Source organism: Heloderma suspectum, chromosome 3 (genome assembly GCF_057233095.1).
Source record: "Heloderma suspectum isolate Gila_16-S chromosome 3, 16-S_ref, whole genome shotgun sequence".
NCBI lineage: Eukaryota > Metazoa > Chordata > Lepidosauria > Squamata > Helodermatidae > Heloderma > Heloderma suspectum.
In genome coordinates this window covers 329,853,094-329,879,286 of record NC_139460.1, presented here as the reverse complement: position 1 = coordinate 329,879,286, position 26,193 = coordinate 329,853,094, and the positions used below count along the sequence as shown (strand labels likewise).

General features: G+C 50.1%; 1 protein-coding gene across 8 annotated transcripts in view; it reads left to right on the top strand.

The window, feature by feature from the left end:
- ATP13A3 (ATPase 13A3) overlaps positions 1–26,193 on the top strand; it is a 132,852-nt gene that overhangs the window by 86,097 nt on the left and 20,562 nt on the right. For 2 of the 8 annotated variants that reach the window (XR_014789680.1, XM_084847828.1), the window contains exons 29-33: positions 114–301; positions 919–1,007; positions 1,774–1,854; positions 3,180–3,281; positions 4,375–8,167. Coding sequence is in view for 6 of the 8 variants with exons in the window: in XM_084847828.1 (XP_084703954.1) it covers positions 114–301; positions 919–1,007; positions 1,774–1,854; positions 3,180–3,281; positions 4,375–4,572 (658 nt within the window). In the remaining 2 variants the exon portion in view is untranslated. Of the gene's footprint in view, positions 1–113; positions 302–918; positions 1,077–1,773; positions 1,855–3,141; positions 3,282–4,374; positions 8,168–26,193 lie in introns of those variants that run through there. The other 6 variants (XR_014789679.1, XM_084847831.1, XM_084847830.1 and 3 more) reach the window with 5 other exon arrangements.

Below are 26,193 nucleotides of genomic sequence, written 5' to 3'. Positions count from 1 at the left end.
GTTGAGAGAGGTCCATCGATCCGTCCCTCTGCGTGCGAGTGGAGTGCAAACTCTTCTGTTCTCCTTTCTAATTTGATACCAATGGGCTTTTTGATACCACTTGGGTTTTTCAGTGCATGTAACATATCGACAACTACCTTTGCCAACACTTCTCAGCACAAGAACGAGTCCAGTCATGATGAGCACAATATCAGAACCTATGAGAATACAACTGTGTTCTTCATCTCCAGCTTCCAGTACCTCACAGTCGCCATTGCCTTTTCCAAAGGAAAGCCCTTCAGGCAGCCTTGCTACAAAAACTGTAGGTATCACCCTGTTAGAGTTGCCTTGGGCTTTGTCCACACAACCGTGGCCATGTTTCTGGGGAAGCTGGGTGGGAGGAACGCAGCGGGTGGTGGTGTGGGACAAGGCAGCTTGGCCGCCTGAGGGCCCTGTGGGGAGCGGGCGGCAGGCGGCCTGTGTGCTGGCGTCCCAATGCTCTGCAGACAAGGTGCTGCGGGCTGCCTGGAGACATAGTTTGGCCTCCTCCTCTGCTGGCTGAATTGCTTGAAGAAAATCACACAGGGTTGAGGAGCAGAATGTCTGGGAAGGAGCGCCACAAACCCTGGCACGTTGCCCCCGAAGGGGCTGCAAGAAGACTCTTCTCTGGGAAGCCGGCCATTGTGGAAGCCTCCAGCTGGGCAGGCGCTGCGGGGCGGGGGAGGGCACTCAGCCCAGAAGGAGAGGGGCGGCCCTGCCGGCGGTCCCTCAGTGCCTCCATGGGCTGCCGCAGGGGCAGCGCTGGCTTGTGCAGCTGCACGTGGGGGGAGAGCCTCTTTGTGCCGTCCTGGTGGGCAGCTAGGTGGGGAGGAGCTGCAGCCAGCGGTCTGCTTGAAGCTGCCTGTCCCCCCTCCCCCCCGCGCCATCTCCCCTCTGCAGATCTGTTTGTGATCTCCGTACTGGTCCTTTATGCCATCACACTTTTCATCATGCTGCATCCAGTGAAGCCCATTGATTGGTTCCTTGAGGTATGACTGAAAGGCGCTGCGGACTTCCTTGCCAGCCCTCAGGGTCCCCCAGGCCCAATGCAAGAGAGCTTCCACTCGCGCTCCTCCTCCAAAGACACTGGGCCTCTGGAGGGCATGGGACCTGTGTGCGGGAACTCAGACCCCAGCACAGAGGGGCCGTGTTTCTCCCCCTCAGTCTCAGATCTGGCCAGAACAGAAAGGAATAGGGGAGTCCCAGTTCAAGGGCCTTTTGCTGCCATCATTTTATAAACAGGGGGAGAAGCCTAGTGGCAGACTCAGAGGAAGGGGGACAAGACCCGGGAAGCTGTATAGCTGCCTTCCCCAAACTGGTGCCCTCCAGATGTGTTCGACTACAACTCCCATCTCGCCCAATCAGCGTGATGCAAGCAAACTAGTTCTTGAAGCAGCTGGGGCTAAGGTGGGGTGAGGTGGGGTATTTATTGAAGATGGGTGCCAATTCTGTCTCTCACTTCTCTGACACTTTAAACACGGTAGTCAAGGGTGTGCCGAGCCTGGTAAGAGACTTAACGTGGCGTCTGTGCAGGGTGAGGGTGGAGATTCTTGTTAGCCTGAACTTGAGGCCCACGCAGTCACCTGAGGCTCGAGGTGGTAACTGGGAGCGTTGTAGGAACCCATTGCCCGAGTTTCTAGGCATGCCCTGGAACACAGGGACAGCCTTCCGGGATGTGTGAATGGGCGCCTGCTGTAGCAGCTGCTGCCCCCGCGCACCCCCCTCACGCGCGTGTGCATGTGCTGTGTTTTGCAGCTGGTTTGCGTGCCCGGCCCATGGCGCATCTCAGTTCTCATCATCATTGTCGTCAATGCCTTTGTTTCCGTTCTGGTGGAGGTGAGTCATTAGGGCCTAAAACATGTTCTTTGGTTAGCTTGGAGGCCGCATCAGCTTGCTTTCTGCTAAAAATGTCAGTCAAGCGGCCCATGTTCTAATTCGCAGAATGTAATTGTATGTTTAGTACTTCGTACTCCAGGCCTTATTCATACTCGCCAAAGCCCTGGGGAGCTGGGCACTGGTGGTGTCTGTTCTGTCCCCCTTTTATAAATGAGAGTGTTCTGGCCAGGGCTGGCATGGGGACAGGCGGGGAGAAAGCAGATCCTGCAACTTGAGCGCGTTTTCATCCTGATTCTATAGCTTTTGTTACTTGTAGAAGAAGGGCAAGGAAGCAGTGCCCTTGAAGCCCCCACAGACCCTGCTCAGCGGCCATCTCTCTGGCTTCCTTCAGTGCCACAGCGCACACTGTTTGCAGCCAAGATCAGGGCTGTTGCAGAAACCCGCAACACAACTGAGTTCGGATTTTCATGAATCCGACCTGTGGATTCTGCAGCAGGCTGGCTTGCTCCCTGTCAGGCAGATTCCGTGGACTTGCAGACCAATTTTCTAACTTGCTCAAATTTTGCAGAAATTTCATAGATGGAACATAACGCACAATAAAAAAACCGGCCCAAAATGCACATTTTCCCCATAGGCTAAAGCGTGAAAATGCACATTTTGCGGGAATTGACTGATAGTCTTAGGATCCTGTGCTTTGTTTGCAGGAGCTCTGTCTTGTTGTTTTTCTGTGCTTCCAGAATATTTGGTATATGCGCAGTTCTGGCTGTGCCCGAGCTTGTAGCCAAGTCTCCCCCTGTGATCTGTCAGCTGATCCACCCTCAGTCCGTTCAGAGCGTTTTAAGTGTCTAATGCAGAGTGGCACGGAATAACACAACATGAGAGGCTTAAAGCATGACATGGGGGACTGTTTACGTTGTATTTCCCTCAGCACAGTTAGTGGAAAACCTCAGGATGATCAAACTTAATAGAAGTCAAAAGATAATACAGTCCTAAATCCAAGTGTCTTTAAGTTCGCTGGCCATGCATCCTTAAGATAGTCCTGTGGTTTGCCAAAAAACAGGAGATCTGCTTTCTGTTAAGGAAGCAGCAGCTGTTTCCATGGTGTGTGTGAAACAAAATCTACCCAGCCCCTTTTAAAAGCAGAAAGTTGAGCAAATGCATTCTCCATGATGGATTAATACTGCTGCATGAAACCTTCCGGCTTAAGTGATTCTTTTCTGCGCTGAGTTATTTGCCCCAACTTTGCTATTGCTTGTGAAGTGCTCACTAATCATGTATGATCACCAGTCTTCTTGATTCTCCCCGCTCCCTGGAACATACCACAGAATGTCCTCCTTGACATGGTCCTTTGGAAAGTTGTCTTCAATCGAGACAAGCAAGGGGAGTTCCGCCTAGCCTCCTCCTCCTCCTCCTCCCACCCATCACAGGTTGGAACTCTGTGCTTTACTGTCCATCATTCAAGCATGCAACAATCTGTGTTGTTCCGTACTCCAAAGGTTCTGTGTGTGGGGTGGGAGGTTTTTACTGAGCTCATCCTTTTCTCCTCCATGTGTTCCTGGTGTCCTTTCTTAATGGGCTTCAAGTGGTTTAATTGTAATGGCCACTGAAGACCTCAGCATTGGCAGGAGGGTCGGAGCACTGGTGATTGCTTCCCTCGCACCTGCCCTCCCTCCAGAAAGCGTGAGGTGGTACATACGTGAGTCTTCACAGCCTTGTGAGGTAGGGTAGACAGAGCGCCTAGGCCTTGCCCAGGGCCACCCCGGGAGACATTTGAGCCCTGGTTGACACCGTGGCTGCTGTGCCATGTCGACTGGCACGCTCCCCTCTCCCAGCCCCTGGCTTGTGGCCACAGTCTCACGAGGGATTGCCTCCCAGGGGGCGCCCCCTCACCAGAGGACTCCGACATGGACCTGGGGTTGATCCTGTGATTAAATGAACTTACTGGACCCACCACTGGAGAATGAGAGGGGCGTATTGCAGGCAGGTGACCGTAGCCTCAGGTATCCTTCATGTGACAGATCTCCTGGGTTCAGAAGCGAGAAAGTTCCACCAAACCCAAACCTAAGAATATTTTCTATTGCTACATTCCTACAGAGCCAAATTTCACTGACATGAAGTCAAGTGCAGGTGATGTGTTCCTAAAGCCACATCAGCAAGAGGTCAGCTGTCAGCCTCAGAAATGACAGATAGCCACCTGATCCATATGACAGAGCCCCCCTGCCCTGCACATGGCTCGTTTCCATGACACAGTGGCGATGAGGGTATGACAGCACCATGTGGGTGTGGCAGGTGGTGCAGTTCCTTCCTGTGCAGCCAGCATCCTCCATGCCGTTGCCTCCCCATGACCGCCACCACCTGGTTCCTTCTTGCACACATTTCTGGAGCAGCCTGAGATTGCTGCATGAGCTGCTCCTGTGTCTGAGGGCAGCACCGAGCAGCAGCAGTCGAAGCAGACACGAGAATTGCCCTCGCTGTGATTTTGGCCATGTCGCTTCAACCACACCTCTGCCCTGTCTCTAGGAAGCACTGGATCGCTGGGGAGGATGCGCCCTTCCTGCTCTGCTCAGCTTTCGGAAGAAGCCTCCAAAAGCGAAATATGTGCACTTGGCCCAGGAGCTGCGTGTGGACCCCGAATGGCCGCCCCGGCCCCACACAACAACAGAGGCCAGCGCCTCGGCCCGTGGGAGTGGCTCCTGCCAAATCATCACTGTCACGTAGCAGCCAGCGGCCGTGGGCCTCCGCCACCATCTCCAGAGACACCTCGGCCTGCTGAGCGTGTGAATGCTGGACCACTGGGCTGGCCCCGCGTGTCTCCCTCTCTTTCAGCGCCTTGCGGGGAGAGGCCCTTTTGCAGCTGACACAGCATGTCCGTGTTTTCCCAGCTGGTTTCGCAGACCATCCTCCCGTTGGCCAGTCCTGTGCGCAGGCAACACTTTGGGGCGTGCCCAGGTTCCCCCGGGATCTCTGGGCCCGGGGCAGTCAAGTCTTCGGCCAGGTTGATGCAGAGGAGATTCCTGCCCGGAGGTGGGCTGCAGGCCTCTCCAAGTGTCCCCGCGAGGTTGGGAGCCACCGCTGCCACCACTCTGTTCAGAAAGGGTGTTTCCCCACATCGGGGGGCAGTGAACCAGGAAGTGCGAAATGCCCAGCCCCAGCCCACCTGATCAGAGATCTTTCTGGCTGGGCACCACAGCTGCTCTCCAGTGCCCTGCAGGGTCTTCCCAGCTGGAAGGATGGATGCAGCCGTCGCTGCCCTTCACCTGCCTTTCCTGCAGTGCCATGACCTGGCCATCCCCCTCCCTGCTGGCGGGGACCAAGGGTCCTAGTCACCGACTCTGTGGCCAAAGGGGGCGGAGGGCCCACGCTTGCGATCGGTGCTCAATCCCACGCCATCGGGCAACTCTTGGACCTGTCTGTGGCGCACACAGGGCTGCTGCTGAGGCGAAGAGAGGCGAAGCATCCATCTTGCGCCTCCCATGGAGAGCTCCAAGCTCACAGGGATCCAGGGCTGGACAGCCGCCAAGGACTGGCCTCCCAGTGTCTTATCCATGCATCACTCGGATGCGAACCAGCAGGCAAAAGGCCTCTCCCACGTTAGACGTCCCCAGTGGCAGGTGCTGGACAAGAGGCGCTGGCTGCTGGTGCGGGGGCCATCTTGGCTGCGGGGCGGTGCTGGAAGGACCTTCGTAAGACCACCGTGGGGAGGATCCGGGTGCTGCAGCAGCGTGGCAGTGCCGGGAAGTGGAGCCGTTAACGGCAAGGAGGAGCCAAACGGTTTGGTGGCACACGCTTGTTCCCTGCTCATCCCGCCTTCCTTGAGGCACCCTCACACTTGCGCACCCACCACCGCAACACTCTGAATGGCAGCGGGCAGGCACAAGGCCCCACGCACACACACAAGCCAAAAATGCTTGAGCCCAGGCGGCCAGATTTGCCGCTGGGGTAGCGGTTGCCTTACCAGGACCTGCCAAGGAAGCAGTGGGGTGGTGCTCTCTGGCTTGGTCAGAGCTGTTTGCCTATCTGCCACCTGACCCCCGCTGTGACAGCATCCCCTGGATGATTACAGAAAGGCAGTGCTGCACATTTGCGTGCTTTGTACCTCAAGAGCATGGACCGGGAGTGTTGGCGAGAGGGGGAGAGCGTCTGGGAGCATTTTATAGGAGATCGAATTGGCCACGCCTTGGGCCGAGCAAGCCACTGCTGCTCCCCTGGCTGTAGAGTCCTCCTTCCGTGTCTGGTTGGGTCTTCTCCACCAGAGCGGCAGCCCCATCCGCCCCGCTGGCATCTCTGCCCTGCATGCTGTAGGCTCATTTGGGCTCAGGGCTGGCTGTGCCAGGGTCGCAATTCCACAGTGGCACTGAACAGCTTGGAGGACGGTTGAGACGTGGAGCGCAAGCAGCATCTCTGGACAGGTGTGGTGGGTCTCCTCTCCTGCAGGCAGACAGCTGCCAGGCTTCCACATCAGTTCAGTGTGGGAAGGAGAGAAGAAGCCTGTGGCAACCATCCCCCCTCAATATGTAAAATATAAAATTAGTGTATTTCAGTAGGGGGGAAAAGAAAAGAAATCCATGAAGCTATGCATCCTTTGACCTGGGAACTGTGACTTGCAAGCACCTCATCTAATTGTACAGTAACTCCTGTGCATGTGTGTGTGAGAGAGAGAGGCTGTGTGTGTGCACGCGCGTGCGCGTGTGTGTACAATTTATGGAAAGGTGCAAGGGGGGGTGTACAGTCTGGTGTGTCTTTCAAGCACCATTGCTTGTTTTTTTTCTCCCCACTCCCCAATTTTTTTTTTTAAAAAAAACCCTGCTGGAAAGCAAAATGAGGGAGTACTGTGGATAGCTTAGGCCTTATTTTAGGGTCTTTGCAAATGTTGGGTGGCAACCCTGCCCTTGGGACTTGGTGTGTGTTTTGCGTTGTGTTGATTCTTCAGAACGATGCTGCAAAGCTTGCAAATTCAGGTGAACAAACTGTTTAATGGGTCCCCTTCAATGCTCTGGAGAGGTTTTTGTTCTGTGTTTCTGCAGTCCAGTGCCACATTGATAACTTGGATTCAGAGTTTCTTATTAAATTATTTGTGTTAGCCAGATCTGAAATCTAAATCTACCTTTTGGTGTGTTAGGATTGTAAATATGGCCAATTAAATTCTATTTTTGTTTTTTATTATTATTTATGCACATACCTAAAGGACTCATTTGCTCAAGAAAAGAGCACTTGTTAAATTATATCTTTTAAAATATATAACCAGATTTTAAAATGATGTATCCCTCAGGGTTGTTTTTATTAAACCCTTTCTCTTCTTTCCTTCCCAAATAGTGATAACTGTAGGATCTTCAGGTATTGTCCCATGTCTGCCTGTAGCAGCAAAGATGGGGATACAGACACATCCCTCCCCATCCATCCATGCCAACAGACGCAGTCCACAGTCTTTGGAGAGCTAGCTGGCTGCGCATGGGTGGCTGCTCACGGTTGTTTATGGGAAAGTGCACATGGTGGGTTCTTCCACCCACTACCTCCCCACCCCCGCCAGCCAACTGTGGGTCAGCCCACATTCCTCCTCCGGCCATCAGGGTAGAACCTGTGGACGGGACCCTTCGACCATTGGAGCGTTACAATTCTACTGTAAAATATGCTGCAAATAACACTTGATTAGGAAGTGGCAAAGGTAGCCACCAAACAAATACGTTCATTTCTTGTTGTAATCTTTAAATTGGACTTTTTAACAAATTGCACTCATTTTTTAATTTAATTTTTTTAGTGGAAAGTGTTTATAAAGATTGTGCTAGTCAGTTCACCCTAACTGGATGAGTTAATCTACTGTAGATGTCTGCATATACAGTATTCATATTAAAGAGATGAAGACTCCTTTTCTGTAATGCTGCAAGGTCTCTCTTTTTCTTCTTAAATGGCTGCCGTGATCATCACAGGTCTTGAGACTCTAGAAGGGCTTCATGGCTTTATCCCTCAAAATTCCAAATTCTAAAAATTTGTATATATGATGAAAAGGTTCCCTTAATGGCTCAAAAATAGTACTTTTGTGCCATATAATATCAGGCTTTAAGAGAACCCATTTCCAATGATTGTCCAAATTGTTGGATAATTTCTGCATCTCCACCAATGACTCCTCAGTTTAAACCCGCCATGGTTCGATCATACCCCAAGAAGCGACTCATCTTCTGACACAAAATGTGTTTTGCTGCTTTTATGATGGTACCCAGTTGTAATAAAGGCATTTTTGTATAATTGTACATAGTAAAGACCCTTGTACAACTATTTTTTGTTCAAGCTATTTGAAATAAAAATGTGATTACCTTGCCCTTTCTACTTCTTCTGTTTCCCTATAATTTCCTCCTTCCGCTCAAGGAAGGCTGAACCTGGGCCCAGCGGCTTACCTCATTTGGAATAGTTTCAACAGCAGTTTCTCAGGAGAAAATGTGTTAAAGGTTTGGTTTTCTCCCTTCAAAAAGCCTTGAGGTTGTTTTAAAGTCAATACAGCAGATGCTCCAAATAAAGGAAGAGACCGCGCCGACCAGTTAAAACCCCCTTCAGCAACCAACCAGCTCATAGCCCAAGACCTGCCTGAATGAGAGCGTCTTTGCCTGCCAGCAGAGAGGGGCCCGATCGAGCTTCCCTCGGCAGTGTGCTCCAGAGCCTGGGAGCGCCGCCGACAAGCACGTCCCCGCCAAGCATGCCTCCGGTGGTGGCGGGACCCAGAGAAGGGCCTCCCCAGCAGATGTTAAACCCAGGCGGGTTTGTACAGGAGAAGGTGGGCTTTCCGGGAGCCCGGTCCCCAGCCGTGCAGGGCTTTACAGGTCATGACCAGCCCTCTGACCTGTGCCCAGAAACAGACTGGTAACCAGTGAAGCTATTGTATCATGGGAATCGTGCTCACTGTAACCAGCTCTGGTCAACAGTCTGGCTGCAGCACTCTGGACCAGCTGAAGTTTCCAAATATGCAGCCACATGTAGGGATGTATGAGAATTCTGTTTGGGGGGTGAAAACTCAACAGATTTTTTCTGGTTCAACCCTGCGGATTTTGTTCTGTTCCCCCCCGCTCCAACTGGTGTCAACTCAATCTGTAGCATGCCGAGCCCATATGTGGATTGCTTTTTTTTTAATGGTGGTAATTTGTGAAATGGGGGGGGTCTTGAAATTTGCAAAAATAGTGTCATAATTTTAAAAAAATATTTCTATTTGTCAAAGAATTTATCAGTTCCCCCCCACCTTTTGCTCCGGAAGTGCCAAAGCCCGGGATGAAATTGACAGGTACAGAATAGGGCTCTGCTGGGCTGAAGGAAGGACTGTGGAGAGAGGATGAAACTGACAGACATTTACAAGAGGGGAATATGCCTCTGTGGGGCTACATAGCGGGCAGGCAGACTTGCGATCGTGTGCAAGTCTGATCAGTAGAAGGGCTGGTGCCAATTGTCCTGGTCCACACATGACTTCCATACTCGCTGTTTGTTTGGAAAACTTGCATCCTGCCTTTTTGCAGACTAACACTTGAGGCACTCTGATAATAAAAATGAGGGTAAGAAAAGCACATTCATGTATCCAGGTTTATTTGTATCACCAAATCATTCAGGACAACAGAATCTGAAACAATAAGTGCAGGGCTCCCCAAGGATCTCCCTAGACTTGATTGAAAGGGAATGGAAGAAGAGCAGATGAAATCCACTGCCAGAAAGGGTCAAATGAGGCACACACGGGGACAAATACAGTAAGGGCCAGAAGTACTGGAGCAAGGATAACTGTTTGGGCAGTTGGCCTCTGTACACCACCACATTGAAGTTGAAAGAAAACACACCCAGATGGGAGTGAAGTCAGGACTTCCAGCTGTAATTCAAGGGGTTCGACAAAAGTGGGGCAACCATTCAGGAAGTACAGCCAGTGGCATACACCCCCCCCCCCATCGTTGGTGGCTCATAAGTAATGGAACGAATGGCTGACAAGCAGCTGCATGGCCAGGTGTGGCCTGTTTCCTGGGTGCCCCATGACCAATCAAGCAGGTAAAAGGCCTGGAGGTGGTTCTGAGTGTTACATTTGCATTTGGTAGCTGTTCACTGGAACCCCCAGCATGAGGTCCAAAGAGGTGTCCCTGCGAGTGAAGGAGGCCATCATTAGGCTGAGGAAACAAAATAAGCCCATCAGAGAGATCACAAAAACACTGGGAGTGGCCAAAACAACATTTTGGGACATAGTGAAAAAGAAGGAATCAACTGGCAAGCTCAGCAACAGCAAAAGGCCTTGAAGACCATGGAAGACAACTAAAGGGGATGACTGCAGAATTCTGCTCGTGGTGAAGAGGAACCCTTTCACAACATCTCGCCAGGTCAAGAACGCTCTTGTGGAGGTGGGCATGTCATTGTCAACATCTACAGTCAAGAGATGGCTTTATGAATGTAAATACAGAGGCTTCACAACAAGGTGCAAACCACTGGTAACGCGCAAGGACAGGCCATTAGCCTTTGCCAGCAAACACCTAAAAAAGCCGGCCCAGTTCTGAAATAAGATTCTTTGGACTGATGAAACCCAGATTAACTTGTACCAGAATGATGGGAAGAGAAAAGTGTGGAGAAGGAAAGGAACAGCTCATGATCCAAAGCATGCCACATCATCTGTCAAACATGGTGGAGGCAGTGTTATGGCCTGGGCACGTATGACTGCCAATGGAACCGGGTCACTGGTGTTTATTGATGACCTGACTGCTGATAAAAGCAGCAGGATGAATTCTGAAGTGTATAGGGCTATAATTTCTGCTCAGATTCAGCCGAATGCTGCCAAACTGTTAGGACGCCGCTTCATATTGCAGATGGATAAAGACCCAAAACGTACAGCAAAAGCTACCCAAGAGTTTCTCAAGGCAAAGAAGTGGGATGTTCTTCAATGGCCAAGTCAGTCACCTGATCTCAACCCCATAGAGCATGCTTCTCACTTACTGAAGACAAGACTGAAGGCAGAAAGACCCACAAACAAGCAGCAGCTGAAGGCAGCTGCAGGAAAGGCCCGGCAAAGCATCTCGAGGGAGGAAACTCAGCATTTGGTCTTGTCCATGGGCTCCAGACTTCAGGCAGTCATTGACTGCAAAGGATTTTCATCTAGGTATTAAAGGCGATAAAGTTTGAAATGATGTTGGGTTGTTCCATTACTTATGAGCCACCAACGATGGGTGTGTGTGTACACCCTGCTCTCTGATTCGCAACACCACTGATGGGGACTGATTTGGCAGCAACTCCCCAGGAAAGAACTTGGCTTGTGATGGAAATTACTGAAAATACGAAGTCACCATAAGGTTTGCTGGAAGCAGCTTAGCAGAGTGATAAAACCAGGGATGGGTGACCCTTTTTGCCCTGAAGGCCACATGCAGCGCCGGACGGTCCAGTGGTGTAGTCGCTGAACAGACAATGCCTGTGGTATCTCAGCTGCTGAAAAATCGTCTCCCGTGAAATTGGTGCATGGCTTAAATGGGGCGGGGAGGCGTTTTGCGAACAGTTCCTGCCACATTTGGTCAGGCCTGGGAACTGGTTAGACTTCTCCAGAGTTGACTTCAAAGTGTGGATGGAGGTTCCCCACATGGAAGCAGAAGGTTATTGGCTCTGAGTAAATTGATCTCTCTTGCACCCCTCCCCCCCAAGTGCTTCCATAGCAAACGTGACTGCGGCATGGATGTGATGGGCCCCTATTGGGTACAGCCTTCTGCCTCCATTTTTGTGCCATTTCAAAGCCATTACTTTTTTAGCATCTTTTCCTCTGAGGCTCTCCATGTACCACCCAGGAACAGCGCTTATCTAAACAGAGAATGAAAAACAGAGAATTCGTCCCCCAGCGCCAATGTCCCCCAGCAGTCTTTCTCAACCTCTCAGCGACATTTCTCCCATCATCCCCTCCCCAGTTTGTTAGTTTGTTCTCCGGCTGTGCGCTCTTCCTCCCGCTACCCAGCCCCCTGTGCTGGGGTTCACACACGGTCCGAAGGTACACAAGTGCCTTGCTGAAGTTAAGCAAGTCAGTGCCTGGAAGGCAGACCGTCCAGGGACCCCAGCGATGCTCGCTTGAGTTCCAAATGAAGTAAATATACATGTATTTGTTTCCATTGTTTTTTTTAAAGAGGAAAACATGGCAGCCAGGCGCTCCTTTTGCAATGCAGTCCTTCCTTCCTGCATCAAGTCCGCCCATTCTAAAATGCCAGACTCGGAACATCGCAAAGCATAGCGCTGGCCTGCCCAGGGCCCACTCTGACAGGGACTGTATATTCATAAGGGAAATGATTTAGGTCATACCTGAACGGTTTAGTGGTTTTCCCGACGTTCTTCAATTTAAGCCGAAATTTTGCAAGAAGCAGCTCATGATCTGAGCCACAGTCAGCTCCAGGTCTTGTTTTTACTGACTGTATGGAGCTTCTCCATCTTTGGCTGCAAAGGACATAATCAATCTGATTTTGATACTGACCATCTGGTGATGTCCATGTGTAGTCGCCTCTTGTGCTTATTCAATCAGTACTCCATTGCTTTTTGAAAGAGAGGGTAACCGTGCACTGCTCAAACACTCATGCACCAGCTCTCTTTTGTTTTGCAAATGTACCACCAATGGTTAAAATGGAAATAATTTTGTTGTACTTGGGATGCAAATGACAGTGGTTATTTTACTACTCCCCTCCACGGTTCATGGGGAGGGGATTAACCCATTCCTCCCCAGCAACAATCCTGATCCAAATTAGTTCTCATAGGCATGTCTCTTTGATATCAATGAGACATGTTTTCCTAGGTGTAAGTGCTGTGTGCAGAAGAGCCTATTTGTATCAAGCCAAATTTGTCTTTCAAAAATGAAAATGCCATCATATTTTTCCATATCTCCCTCTCCCCAAGTGTCACTGGATGTCAGAAGGGGCTGGGGCTAGGTAAGCGAAGCCACTCCAGCCAGAAAAATCACCAGCACCTGTGTGTGTCTGGGGGGGTGGAGGGTTGACAGAAAAATGAATCCCACCCACACTGCACACCCTCTTTTGGCAGTGCATGGAAGGCTGGACTATCGTAGCCCTGCACCCTTTTATTTACATTGCAATCCTATGTAACCCAGAAGTAAGCCTATCAACTTCAATGGGACTTAGACCTGGGTAACTATACTATATACGCTTATAGGATTGCATCCCCCTTGTATGGGGGTGATGGAGGAGAGAAAAATTCACACACACACACACACACACACACACTGGTGTCTTCTGGAGACTTTATCCTGATCCCCAAGCAGGATGGAGTCAGCTTTCCTTCTCTACCTTAACTTATTTTGGAGAGAGGGGGAGATAGAGAGATAACAGTGTGGTGTAGTGGTTAGAGTGTTGGGTTGGGACCTAGGAGATCCAGGTTCTAGTCCCCACTCAGCCATGAAGCCCACTTGGTGACTCTGGGCCAGTCACTGACTCTCAGCCTAACCTACCTCACAGGGTTGTTGTGAGGATAAAATGGAGAAGAGGGGCTTCTGTGTACATACACAGAAGCCCCTCTTGTGTATGTACACAGAAGTATGTATGTACACAGCGGGACTTCTGTGTACATATTCTATGGTTCTATGGTTCTACACAGACCGTTTTTAAAGTATCACTTAGGACAAGTTGGTTCTGGATCTCAGGCGGAGGCAGTTTGTCAATTCAACCATGCAGTTATGACCGTAATGAACATGTATTACTACTACTACTACTACACAGTGAAGCTTGGGTCTGTGGAACTCTCTGCCACAATTTGTAATAACTTTTACAATGAGACTTCACCTGCTGCCTCAGCTATAAAATATTTTAACTGCTGCCACCAAAATAAACCCTCGAAATGTAAAGGGAGTCAGTATCCTGATCCCTGTGGCATAGGCCTTTGCATGCCTTCCACGGCATTCCACCCCATCCCCTGTCCTGAAGTCAAGGCATCACACTCTTGTTTCCCAACCACTAGCATTGGCAGACATCGATGTGCATATCACATAGCATATAGTATAGAACCTGCACCGTGCTGCAGGCAAGAGGAATGGTTGTGAAGCGTGAGGGGCCTTTAGGCAATAGAAAAAAAAGGCAGTGGTAATTGAGTAGAGGTTTTAGGAATGGGAAGACAGTGAAGGAAGAGAATGGTGGGAGTTGGAAATTGTGTGGTATTCCCCATAGTAACCTATGGCTGCGAGAACTGGACCATAAGGAAGGCTGAGCAAGGGAAGATAGTTGCATTTGAACTGTGGTGTTGGAGGAAAATTCTGAGAGTGCCTTGGACCGCAAGAAGATCAAACCAGTCCATACTCCAGGAAATCAAGCCAGACTGCTCACTTGAGGGAAGGATATTGAAGGCAAAACTGAAGTACTTTGGCCACGTAATGAGAAGACAGGATACCCTGCAGAAGATGCTGATGTTGGGAAAGTGGAAGGCAAAAGGAAGAGGGGCCGACCAAGGGCAAGGCGGAGAGATGATATTTTGGAGGTGACAGACACGACCTTGGGGGAGCTGGGGGTGGCGACGGCCGACAGGAAGCTCTGGCGTGGGCTGGTCCATGAGGTCACGAAGAGTTGGAAGCGACTGACCAAATAAACAAGTTAAATGACATGGTTTAGAAAAGATTTTTGTGGTCTCTGTATAAAAATCGTAAGAGTCTGTACATCTAACTGAAGTATTTTATCCACAATTTTTTTCAATATGATCTTGCGACAGTGATGTGGTTAATTTGTGAGCCTATGAGATTCATGTGAGCCTGTGAGAATCACGTGTGTCCATGCTTTCGTGCTATAGAGGAGCCATGAAATGAAAGATCTGTGATTTTTATGGTGCGCTTCACAGACATAGATGTGATCTGTGATTTGATGGTGGGGGATCCCATGTAGAAATCTGGAACATCCATGAGGATCCAGAACCCAGACCCAAACTTTTCACCATAGTTGCACCATGAAGTTCTGGATCAGTGATTTCTGTGATTCAGTCCCTGGACACAGACATGATCTGTGATTTGATGGTGATTTTGGAGGCATCCCCATAAAAATCCAGGGGAATCAGGAGCATCCATGCCTCAGATCCATGTTTTATGGCATGGCAGCATGACAAATCAGTGGATCCATGATTTTCATAATGCAATCCATGGACACAGAAATGATCTGTGATTAGCTGGTTATTTTGGTGGAATCTTCTGTAAAGAAAAATCCATAGAACCCATGCCAAATCCATGTTTTTATGCCATGGTTGTTCTGTGAAGCATGGGAGTGTGATTGGTATGGATTCTTGTTTTTACATCATGCTTGCTCCATGAAGTACAAGATCAATAATTTTAAAACTTTGCTCGGTGGCCACAGATGTGATCTGTGATGTAATGGTGCATTTGTAGGGACACTATATCAAATCCAGAGGACCCATAAGGAACTATATCTTGAATACATTTTTTTTCTTGCCATCCTGGATCTGAGAAATATAGGATCCATGCCACTGACATGGACTCGCTTTGTGATTCAGCTGTGATTTTGGATGCACTACATATAAAATCCGGATCATCCATCAGAATCCGTGCCTCGCATAAATGCAAACAAAGCAAATGTTATTTGGGGCTGCATTAATAGAAAGCATTGCTTCCAAATCCTGGGAAGTACTAGCTCCCCTCTACTCAGCACTGGTTAGGTCTCATCTGGAGTACTGTGTCCAGTTCTGGGTACCACACTTGAAGAAGGATGCAGACAAACTGGAGAGGGTTCAGAGGAGGGCAACAAAGATGATCAGGGGACTGGAAACAAAGCCGTATGAAGAGAGACTGAAAGAACTGGGCATGTTTAGCCTGGAGAAGAGAAGACTGAGGGGAGTTATGATATATGATATATGATATAGGCCCTTTCCAACCCTACTATTCTATGATTCTATGATTCCAGAAGCCTTGTGTATTTGCGCAATTCTGCTATACCACATTGCCACCTAGTAGTTGTGTAATGGAACATATACAGAGGCAGAGAATGAAAAGGAAAAAAAAACCTGGAAAAAACAGGTGTAACAGAGCCGATTTTAATCCTGCAAAGGATACGGAAGCAGAAGCCTAAGTAAAGGTGTGACTTAAAAGTCTCATGTAGAAATGCCCTGAGTGATCAGCTGGTGTAGTTGTTCTGGGGGATGGACTTAGCCTGAAGGATCCTGGTTGCTGCTTCACCTTCTAAATACTAATACCACCAGTAATTTGGAAGGTGAAAATATTATCCAAAGCTCTGTTACCAAGAGTGCTCTGCTTTTGGAACCTGCTGCTTCCTGATCCCCAGAAGGAGGCAGATCCCAAGGCTGAGGAAGCGCTCTCACTCGCTCACCTGCTCTCTTTTCTGACTGTAAATTGCACAGTTAAAGGACACCCCTTCGTAATAAGTTCTTTGAAAGAGGGTCTGTTGTTGGAAAGAGAAGCTAGCTTTCTCCTTCGTCAGACATTAGCTTTGCAACATGACAAAGAACAGATTTGCACCGGAAAATGTTTATCCCACCCTAAGTATCTCCAGATGTTGCTGCTGGTGTTCCAGCTATGCCAAGCACTCTTGGCAGGGTTCCCTACTGAAGTGTAACTCTGCATGTGTGTGTGTGTGTACGTGTGCGCACGTGCGCATGCGTGCGTGCACGCGCACAGAGAGGGTGGACAGGCTGCATGTAAAAGCCATTCCTCTGCTGATACAGCTCCTAACAGGAGGTGGGAGGACATGTGCTCTTATGGAGGACTGCTAACTACAGCTGCGCATGGCACCTGATCTGAGCAGTGCTTACCATGAAACAGTCCATAACATCACAGGGACCAAACCCACAGCAACAAACCACCTCAGAGCCCTGCTCAGAGCACAATACACAACACACCAGTCCTGCATCGTGAAGGTCCTCTGGGAAAGGACCACTTTCACGCCTGATTCCTCCAAGGGTCAAGAGAGGGCAGGCATTCTGAAATCTGGAAACAGCTGCTGGGCATCTCTTCAGAGCTGGCCATTCCGCTGACACCGGAGCACCTGCCCTCTCTGCCCAGCTTATGAATACCAGAAGAGCCCTGCTGGATCAGACCAAGGGTCTTTCTAGTCCAGCATGCTGTTCACACAGAACCAACTGCCTACGGAACCAGCTGCCAACTAGCTGCCAACCAGAACCCCACAAGCAGGACACGAGTGCACGAGCACCCTCCCACCCATGTTCCCCAGCAGCTGGTGTTCACAGGCATGCTGCCTCTGATACTGGAGGTAGCAGAGAGGCATGAGGACTAGTAGCCAAGGTTAGCCTTCTCCTCCTCCATGAGTCCAACCCCCTTTAAAGCTGTCCAAGCAGGTGGCCCTCACTCTATGGTGCTTGTGACGCAGGGGCCACCTTGAATGGTTTGTCACCAACTTGCACCACAGTTTTGCATGGGGTGGATGAACTCCCACTGAGAAGGGGGGGTGCAGCAGAGGAAGGGGCTGTTCCTTGTGCTTCTGGCCAATCCCCCCCCCCCCGGCTCCATGGATCCCAGCCTGGAAGGGCTGGCAGATCACATGCACCCATGGAGGGCTGCCCCTCCCTCCAGACGAGGCGTTTCTTGTGCCATCACCCTGCCTCCTCCCGAGAAGGTGATCAGGGTCCAGACCATGTCATCTTCTATGTGTACGCCTCCCATGTGTTCCCACTGCTTCTCCCATCTTTTGTCTTTCTGCAAAAAAATCTCGTAAGGAAAAAATGACAGAATAGCTGCACAGTATGTCTTTGGGCTGTTTGCACTAGAAATCCTCTGCCTGGAAGCAGCACTAATACCTGTGGGAAAATGTCATGGTGCCCAAAAGCCGTCCACGGGGAACCAGGCGGGCCTTGCTCATTCCCCAGGGACAGACCCTTCCTGCCCATGGGGTGGGTGGTAGTGGCGGCGCCAGTGCTGTTCCAGATGCCGTTGCGGTCTCTCTGGCACATAATTACAGTGGAAAAGGTGAGATTTCCAAAACCACTTCCATCTTGCAGGAACTGAGCAGCCTCTGAAGTCCTTTATTCACCCTGTTGCTTCTGTTCTGCTCTGTTGAGTCCCAGGAGCAGAGCGATGACCTCCATCCTCATTTGTGCCTGTATTCCTCCAGGGCCTGGGGTGGAATTCAGCATGGGTAGCCACTGGTTCCCTGAAGAGAGCGGCCTGCTCAGCCAGTGCCAGGGGTATGGGGAGAGGAGGTGCTCAGCCCCTTCCCTCTTCCCTCGGGGTGCCTGGGCATGTCCTGGGGGAGGCCGTATTCCACCAAGGCTGGCCTGGCCGTGATGTCTGCTGGGCTGACACCTGCAAGTTGCTTCAGCCCTGCGGTTTCCTCCATGTTTTCCCTCTCCAAAACCATCACTGGAACCCCTTTGCGTGCCAGTGCTGCTACCACTCGGGGCGGGGGGCAGATGTCCCCGCTCTCACATATGCAGGTTCTCCCTTCTTGTGGGAAATGGCCCTCCTCCTCCTCTCCCCCTCCTCACGATGGGACTACAAAATCCTCCAAGCAGGTGGGGGCTGCTGCTGCTCTGTGGCTCCTTCTATCAGCTTCCTGGAGCCTCCAGGAAGAAACCTCCCTGCCTGGATAGCAGCCCCCCACTGCCCCCGCAGAGTGCGAGGAGGCACGTGGGCCAGCAGAGACGTTCCCCAGCTCTCCTCTGAACTCGCTGCCCTCCACATAGTCAGAGACAGATCATCGCAGGGAGTGCCGGGGCAGGGCCCCCCTCTCTCCTCATTTACGAGGAACGTGAGGAGGAAGCCAGCAAGTCAACGGAATGACTGAACTGCAGGAAATTCTCTTGCCAAATAACACATGTCCTGAGATGTGGATTCTCCCACAGAGAACCTCCTGGAAAGGAAGCAGCTGAGATAAACATGATCCCTCTCCTGGCCAGGAGGAAGCCTGGGGAAAGTCCAAGTCTGGCTTGCAAGCAGTGCTTGTTTAAAATGCTTCCCTTGTGCTGGAAGGAGGGTCCTTTTCAGCCAGGGCACAGGCCTGGTGCTGGCACTGAAACTGCCTCTGTCACCCTGCGGGATGACCTATGCTGGGAGGAAGGCAGGGGGAGCACAACTCTGTTGATTCTCCTGGGCCTCTTGGTAGCTTTCCACACCATGCACCACCTTCTGGAAAGGTTGCCTGAGTTGGGCGTGGATGGGGTGGCTTTGCCGTGGTTCTGCTTGTACTTGGTCCACCATTTTTAGAAGGTGGTGCTCAGTGATTTCCGCTGGATCCCTTGGCATTTATGCTTTGGGGGTCCCACGAGGTCCCATCTTGTCCCCCGTGCTGTTTAGTGTCTACATGAAACCACTGAGTGAGGCCATCTGGAGAGGTGAGAGCACAGCACCAACCCTGTGCAGGTGACACGCAGCTCCGTCTCCCCTTTTCATCAGACCTGGTGAGGTGTTCTGAATCAGTGTCCTCCTGCAGCAGTGGAATGAGTGAGGCCCAAAATGGGATGGAGGAGCTTTGGGTGGGTGGAGTGTCCATCCGGGACAGTGGCACTTGGCCTGTTCCGGGGGGCTGCACTCCCCCGAGAGCAGCCTTCCCCAACTTCGTTACCTCTAGATGTGTTGGAATACAACTCCCACCACCCCACCTAGCATGTCAGTGGCCATTTTGCTGGGGGCGATGGGAACTGTAGTCCCACGCATCTGGAAAGCACAACGTTGGGGAAGTTTGAAGCATGTCGTTTGGGGCACATGTGGATCCCTCTCCGTCCCTGGAGGCACAGCCTCTCCCACGGCACAGGGCACCTCCGAGCAGCGTAGGACAGAGACAGCCTGGCTCCACTGAGCCATGTCCTAGTAATCTCCCACGCAGGTTACTGCAGTGCATGGTCGGTGGGACTGCCTTAGTTGATACAAAACATGGCAGCAAGATTACTGACGGGAGCCAGGTGTTATGAGCATGCTGCACCAGTCTTGTGCCTTCATGGCTTGGGGTCACAGTCTCTGAAGGAGCGCTTCTTCCCATATGCTCCTGCCCATGCCCTGAGATAGCCCTCCAAGGCCCTGCTCTGAGTACGCCCACATTCTGAGGGGTGCTGGATGGCTACTTGTGAATGGGCCTTCTCCGTGGTGGCCCCTCAGTTGTAGAGCACCACAATGAACTATTGTCAAAATGTAACTGCCAAAGCAGTTTGGATAATATCCAATGAGAAAATGCTGAATTATAGCTCATCACTAAAGAGGAAAAGGTTTATGGGAGAGATGAAGAGATATCAAACTATATTATTTAAGATCAAAGTGTACTTAAAGTTTCCCCTTATCTTATCAATTAATGAGCAAAAAAAAATCATGTAAGGTTTAAACATTCAAAAGGTTGGTAAATTGATGTCCAGAAACATTTGGGCACTTAGGTTTAATTAGTAAAGTTTGAGTAAGAAATTGCTTTGTCAAAGGCATATATCAAGATTAAAGGTACAATCCTATGCAGGTTTAGACAGAAAAAGGTCCTACAATTCCCAGCATTCCCCAGCCAGCATGGCTGGGAGTCGTAGGACTTTTTTTCTGTCTAAACTTGCATAGGATTGCATCCTTATTGTATCTAAACTGAGTGATGTGTGTTTAAGTTGTGTGTGTGTGTGTGTGTGTGTGTGTGTGTGTTTTAATCATGTAGGCATATTGTGAGCCCAATTTATGAAATAACCATTTGTACTGACAATGACATGCAGGTATGACCTAAATCATATCCCTTATGAATATACAGTGGAGGTGACAAATAGATTTCAGGGATTAGACCTGATAGACAGAGTGCCTGAGGAACTATGGACGGGGGTCCGTAACATTGTTCAGGAGGCAGCAACTCAATCCATCCCAAAGAAAAAGAAAGGCAAGAAAGCCAAGTGGCTGTCTGAGGAGGCTTTACAAGTAGCTGAGGAAAGAAGCGAAGCAAAAAGCAAGGGAGAAAGGGGAAGATATATCCAACTGAATGCAGAATTCCAGAGAATAGCAAGGAGAGACAAGAAGGCCTTCTTAAATGAACAATGCAAAGAAATCGAGGAAAACAATAGAATGGGAAACACTAGAGATCTTTTCAAGAAAATTGGAGATCTCAAGGGAACGTTTTGTGCAAAGACGGGCATGATAAAGGACAAAGAAGGCAGGGACCTAACAGATGCAGATGAGATTAAGAAGAGGTGGAAAGAATACACAGAAGAACTATACGGGAAAGATCTGAATGTCCCTGATAGCCATGAGAGTGCGGTCACTGAACTTGAGCCGGACATCCTCGAGAGTGAAGTCAAGAGGGCCTTAGGAAGCATTAGTATCAACAAAGCTAGCGGAGATGACAGTCTTCCAGCTGAGCTTTTTAAAATCCTAAAAGATGATGCTGTTAAAGTGCTGCACTCAATATGCCAACAAATTTGGAACACTCAACAGTGGCCACAAGACTGGAAAAGGTCAGTTTACATTCCAATTCCAAAGAAGGGCAACGCCAAAGAGTGTTCAAACTACCGCACAATTGCGCTCATTTCACATGCCAGCAAGGTTATGCTCAAAATCCTACAAGCTAGGCTTCAGCAGCATGTGAACCGAGAACTACCAGAAGTACAAGCTGGGTTTCGAAGAGGCAGAGGAACTAGAGATCAAATCGCCAACATTCGCTGGATCATGGAGAAAGCAAGAGAATTCCAGAAAAACATCTATTTCTGCTTCATTGACTACGCTAAAGCCTTTGATTGTGTGGATCACAACAAACTGTGGCAAATTCTGAAAGAGATGGGAGTACCAGACCACCTTACCTGTCTCCTGAGAAACCTGTACGAGGGTCAAGAAGCAACAATAAGAACCAGACATGGAACAACCGCTTGGTTCAAAATTGGGAAAGGAGTACGACAAGGCTGCATATTGTCGCCCTGCTTATTTAATTTATATGCAGAGTACATCATAAGAAACCCATGCCAGGTTGGATGAATCACAGGTCGGAATCAAGATTGCCGGGAGAATTATCAACAACCTCAGACACGCAGACGATACCACCCTAACGGCAGAAAGCGAAGAGGATCTAAACAGCCTCTTGCTGAGGATGAAAGTGGAGAGTGCAAAAGCTGGTTTGAAACTCCACATTAAAAAAACTAAGATCATGTCATCTGGCCCCATCACTTCCTGGCATATTGAAGGGGAAGAAATGGAAGCAGTGACAGATTTTACTTTCTTGGGCTCCAAGATCACCGCAGACGGTGACTGTAGCCATGCAATTAAAAGACGCTTGCTCCTTGGGAGGAAAGCTATGGCCAACCTAGACAGCATAGTAAGAAGCAGAGACATCACCTTGCCGACAAAAATCCGTCTAATCAAAGCTATGGTTTTCCCAGTAGTAATGTATGGCTGTGAGAGCTGGACTATAAGGAAGGCTGAGCGCCGAAGAATGGATGCTTTCGAACTGCGGTGCTGGAGAAGACTCTTACGAGTCCCCTGGACTGCAAGGAGGTCAAATCAGTCAGTCCTGAAGGAAATCAACCCTGAGTGCTCATTGGAAGGACAGATACTGAAGCTGAAGCTCCAATATTTTGGCCACCTAATGCGAAGAGAAAACTCCCTGGAAAAGACCCTGATGCTGGGAAAGACTGGAGGCAAAAGGAGAAGGGGACGGCAGAGGATGAGATGGCTAGATAGCATCACCGACGCAATGAATATGGACTTGAGCACGCTCCGGGAGAGAGCGCAGGACAGGAAAGCCTGGCGTGCTGTTGTCCATGGGGTCACGAAGAGTCGGACACGACTGAACGACTGAACAACAACTGACAAGGAGGTGATATTTTAGAAACTGTATTAATATGGTCTGATTTGGGGGTCAGATAGCTTCTTTGATATCGAAGTTCCTTGCCTGTGGTACTGCCAGACAACTCTTACAGAGAAGTCTTGGTAAGCAAATGGGCTCAGTAATGCTCTCTTTTGTAGCAAGAAATGCTTAGGGAAATATAACTGTAGTTGCTTTTAGATACTTTAGGGCACAATCCTATGGGTTACACTGCCGATGGCTGTAAGCCCCCCAACTCAGAGGCTTGCAGTCTTCCTGTGCAGGGCAGGAGGAGCAGCAGAGGTGACCTTTGCCTCCCCCCCCGCACTGCATCTTTGCTAGATGGGCTTTTCTGTCCATCCAGTGAAAGCATATTGGAGGGGGAGGGAAGGAGGTGGGGAGGCCTCATGATCGCTCATATCCTGGCCTCTCCAGTGTCCTCCCCTCCCTGCCCACCGAAATGCCCCCTTTCCCCTCTCTGAGGTTGCGTTCCCAACCTCGGGGAGGCAGCTGGCATGGTGCTTTCTGCAGTGACTCTGAGGGGGAGGGGGGCGGATCGCAGACTCCCCCCTCCGAGGTCACAGCGCTGCCTCCAGCCTTGGATCTGGGAATCTGAAGCATCCTTTGGCCCCTCAGATGCTGTCTAGGGACCACAGGATCACTCCCTTGGTACCTGTGTTTTATTTGAAAAGTTGTATTTGTAACACTAGAAGAAGAAAGTGGATTCAAGTATCCTGTACTGTCTGTGCAAGGCCTGGATTGCAAACCCCCCCCCCCACGCTCCTGGGGGCGCACCACATTTTGTTCTCTTATCTGCTGTAGGGCCACAGCGGGCAGCCAAGGGCTCCTGAAGCGCTGAGCTAAGCAGAGAGCTCAACTACAGTAAACGGGCAACGTCTCTCTTGCCCATCCCTTTTGTCGCTCTGGCTGCAATGTCATCCCGGTGTGATCTGGGGATTTTAGAAAGAGCTGCTGCTTTGTCCTTAGAGGATTCCAGCACCTTCAGGTTTCTAGCACCTTCACGGGTGGACTGGATGACTGGTGCTGGGTTTGGGGAGGGCGGGGTATGAGAGCGTGCGCGCGTCTGTGCACGCGCGCATGTGTGTAGTAAGAGGAGAAAGTCCCTCCTGAGATCAGAACGCTTGAGAAACACGGACTTACTGGCCCATCTGCCCATGAACCTGGGGGAGATCCTTGAGCAAGGGGGATGTGAGCAGCCCGCACAGCAGACATCAGCAGGAGAGTGGAAATATCTTTAGAACAGCCTCCCCCAGCCTGGTGCCTTCCAGGTTTTTGAGTACAAATCCCAGCATTCCTGACCATTGGCCATGCTGGCTGGGGCTGATGGGAGTTGGAGTCCAAATGTTCTGGAGGGTACCAGATTGAGGAAGGCTGCCAAGACTAAAGTGGAGTGACCTTCCATGTGGGGCAAAGATGCTCTTAGTTGCATGGGATCCCTCCTCCCGGAAAGAGACAGCAAGGGGTGTGGCAAAGGGGAGGGCCATGCATGTGATGCTTCCCAAGCATGCAAAGGAGCACTGTCATTTTGGGCTACACCGTCTCCCCACCCCCACAGCCTCCTGGGGTTTTCTGCCACCAGAAAGGAGATGCTGTGGCTCTTCATGCCAAGTGACCATTCCTATGACGCTCAAATTCCTGGGATTTTCTGCTGCTTGAAGCTTCTGCTTTCCAGCCCACAAGCGGAGACTGGCTGGGTCAAAGGTGGGTCCATCCAGTCTAGCTAGCATCCTGTTTCTCACAGGGGCTGACCAGGTCCCTCTGGGAAGTCCACAAGCATCATACCTCCTCCACTGCATGCTGATGGTGCTACTGCAAAGTACATGACCCCTGAAGAGGACAGCTCCCTTGAGCGGTGCTGACTGACGGACCTTCCCTCCTTAACTAATTTCTCTAACTGCTTTCTGAAGCCATTTCACCCAGTGGCATCACCACCATATCTCATAGCAGTAAATTCCATATTCCAGAATGTGGCACAAGCAGGAAGCTGGATTGGGTTCCTGTCAGGACATGACTGCAAGTCCCTGCATTGGTGCTGAAAGATGAGCGTGGAGCAAGCCATGCGCAGGCCACAAAGTTGTCATTGGCCTTTCTGCAAGAAGCCTCTGCTGCTTAAGAAAGAATGAAAGGAGGCATTTCTTCGACGCACCCTCTCCGTTTAATAGTTTTGGCTGCCCCACATCTGCTCATCTCTTTTGCGTGGGCTGCCATGTCAGTTAGTGCTGCACCAGCCTCCTTTACTGAAGCGCCAGGCTAATGAGGAGGCCAGAATAGCCACACTGAAGCTCGTGACATGCTTCTATTTTTGGTTCCCGTTCTTGTGATGGATAAGTCACTGGGTGGTGCTTTGGAAGGAAAAGAGATGTGTGCGTGTGCGTGTGCGTGTGTGAGTGTGTTTGTGTGTTGAGACAGTTAAGAAATTTGACCCTGCACAATGGATTTGTTGTGAATCTGAATATGGCAGCTTTAAGAGTCTGTCTCCTTTCTTCCCAGCTGCCAAGAGTAGATAGGAACACACCCACCACAAGAGTCAGCCAGAACTCCCTGCTCTCGAGGACCAAAACCTGGCAGCCAGAAGAATCATGCTTGTTCTCACAGTCTCTTGCCATGCAGAACAGTGTTGCGGGAGACCCTCATCTGGCACAGACACCCCAAGCAGGAGCAAGTGGGTCTTTCCTCCAGATCACTCACGGGGGGCAGGATGAGCTGGCTGCCAGTATTCGGGGTGAAAACAGGGAATTTGGGTTGATTGCTGCAGTTCTGTCATTGTCCAGATCTGAAAATTCCAGCAGCCAAGCTGATGAGTTGTATTGACATGAATGTGTGTAAATACATCTGCCTGTCCAATCTCTGATGTCTTTTGATATTTGGGTCTTCTCTTATCAAATCATCATGCTATTTGAACCCTATCATGTTAACCATCTCCACGGGAAGATGAAATGAAACTTGCTTGTGACTTCTTTTTTACTTCAAAAGAGGAAACTTCTCTAAAATGAGGGAACTGATGAAAAGGAAGTTGAAAGGGGAGTCAATACGGCTAAATCTCTCCCAAATGCTTGTGAGCTACTCAGAATCAGAGTAATAGAAACTCAGCTAGAATGTAAACCGTGGGTCAAAAAAGGTACCATCAATTCTAAGAGGTCACCAGCATGGTTAACGAGCAATGTCAAGGAAAGTTTTGGTGTTGTTTATTCATTCAGTTGCTCCCGACTCCTCATGACTTCATGGACCAGCCCACGCCAGAGCTTCCTGTTGGCTGTCGCCACCCCCAGCTCCCCCAAGGTCGAGTCCATCACCTCCAGAATATCATCCTCCATCTTGCCCTTGGTCGGCACCTCTTCCTTTTGCCTTCCACTTTCCCTAGCATCAGCATCTTCTCCAGGGTATCCTGTCTTCTCATGATGTGGCCAAAGTACTTCAGTTTTGCCTTTAATATCATTCCCTCCAGTGAGCAGTCTGGCTTTATTTCCTGGAGTATGGACTGGTTTGATCTTCTTGCAGTCCAAGGCGCTCTCAGAATTTTCCTCCAGCACCACAGTTCAAAAGCATCTATCTTCCTTCACTCAGCCTTCCTTATGGTCCAGCTCTCACAGCCATAGGTTACTACGGGGAATAAAGGTAAAGGTAAAGGTGTCCC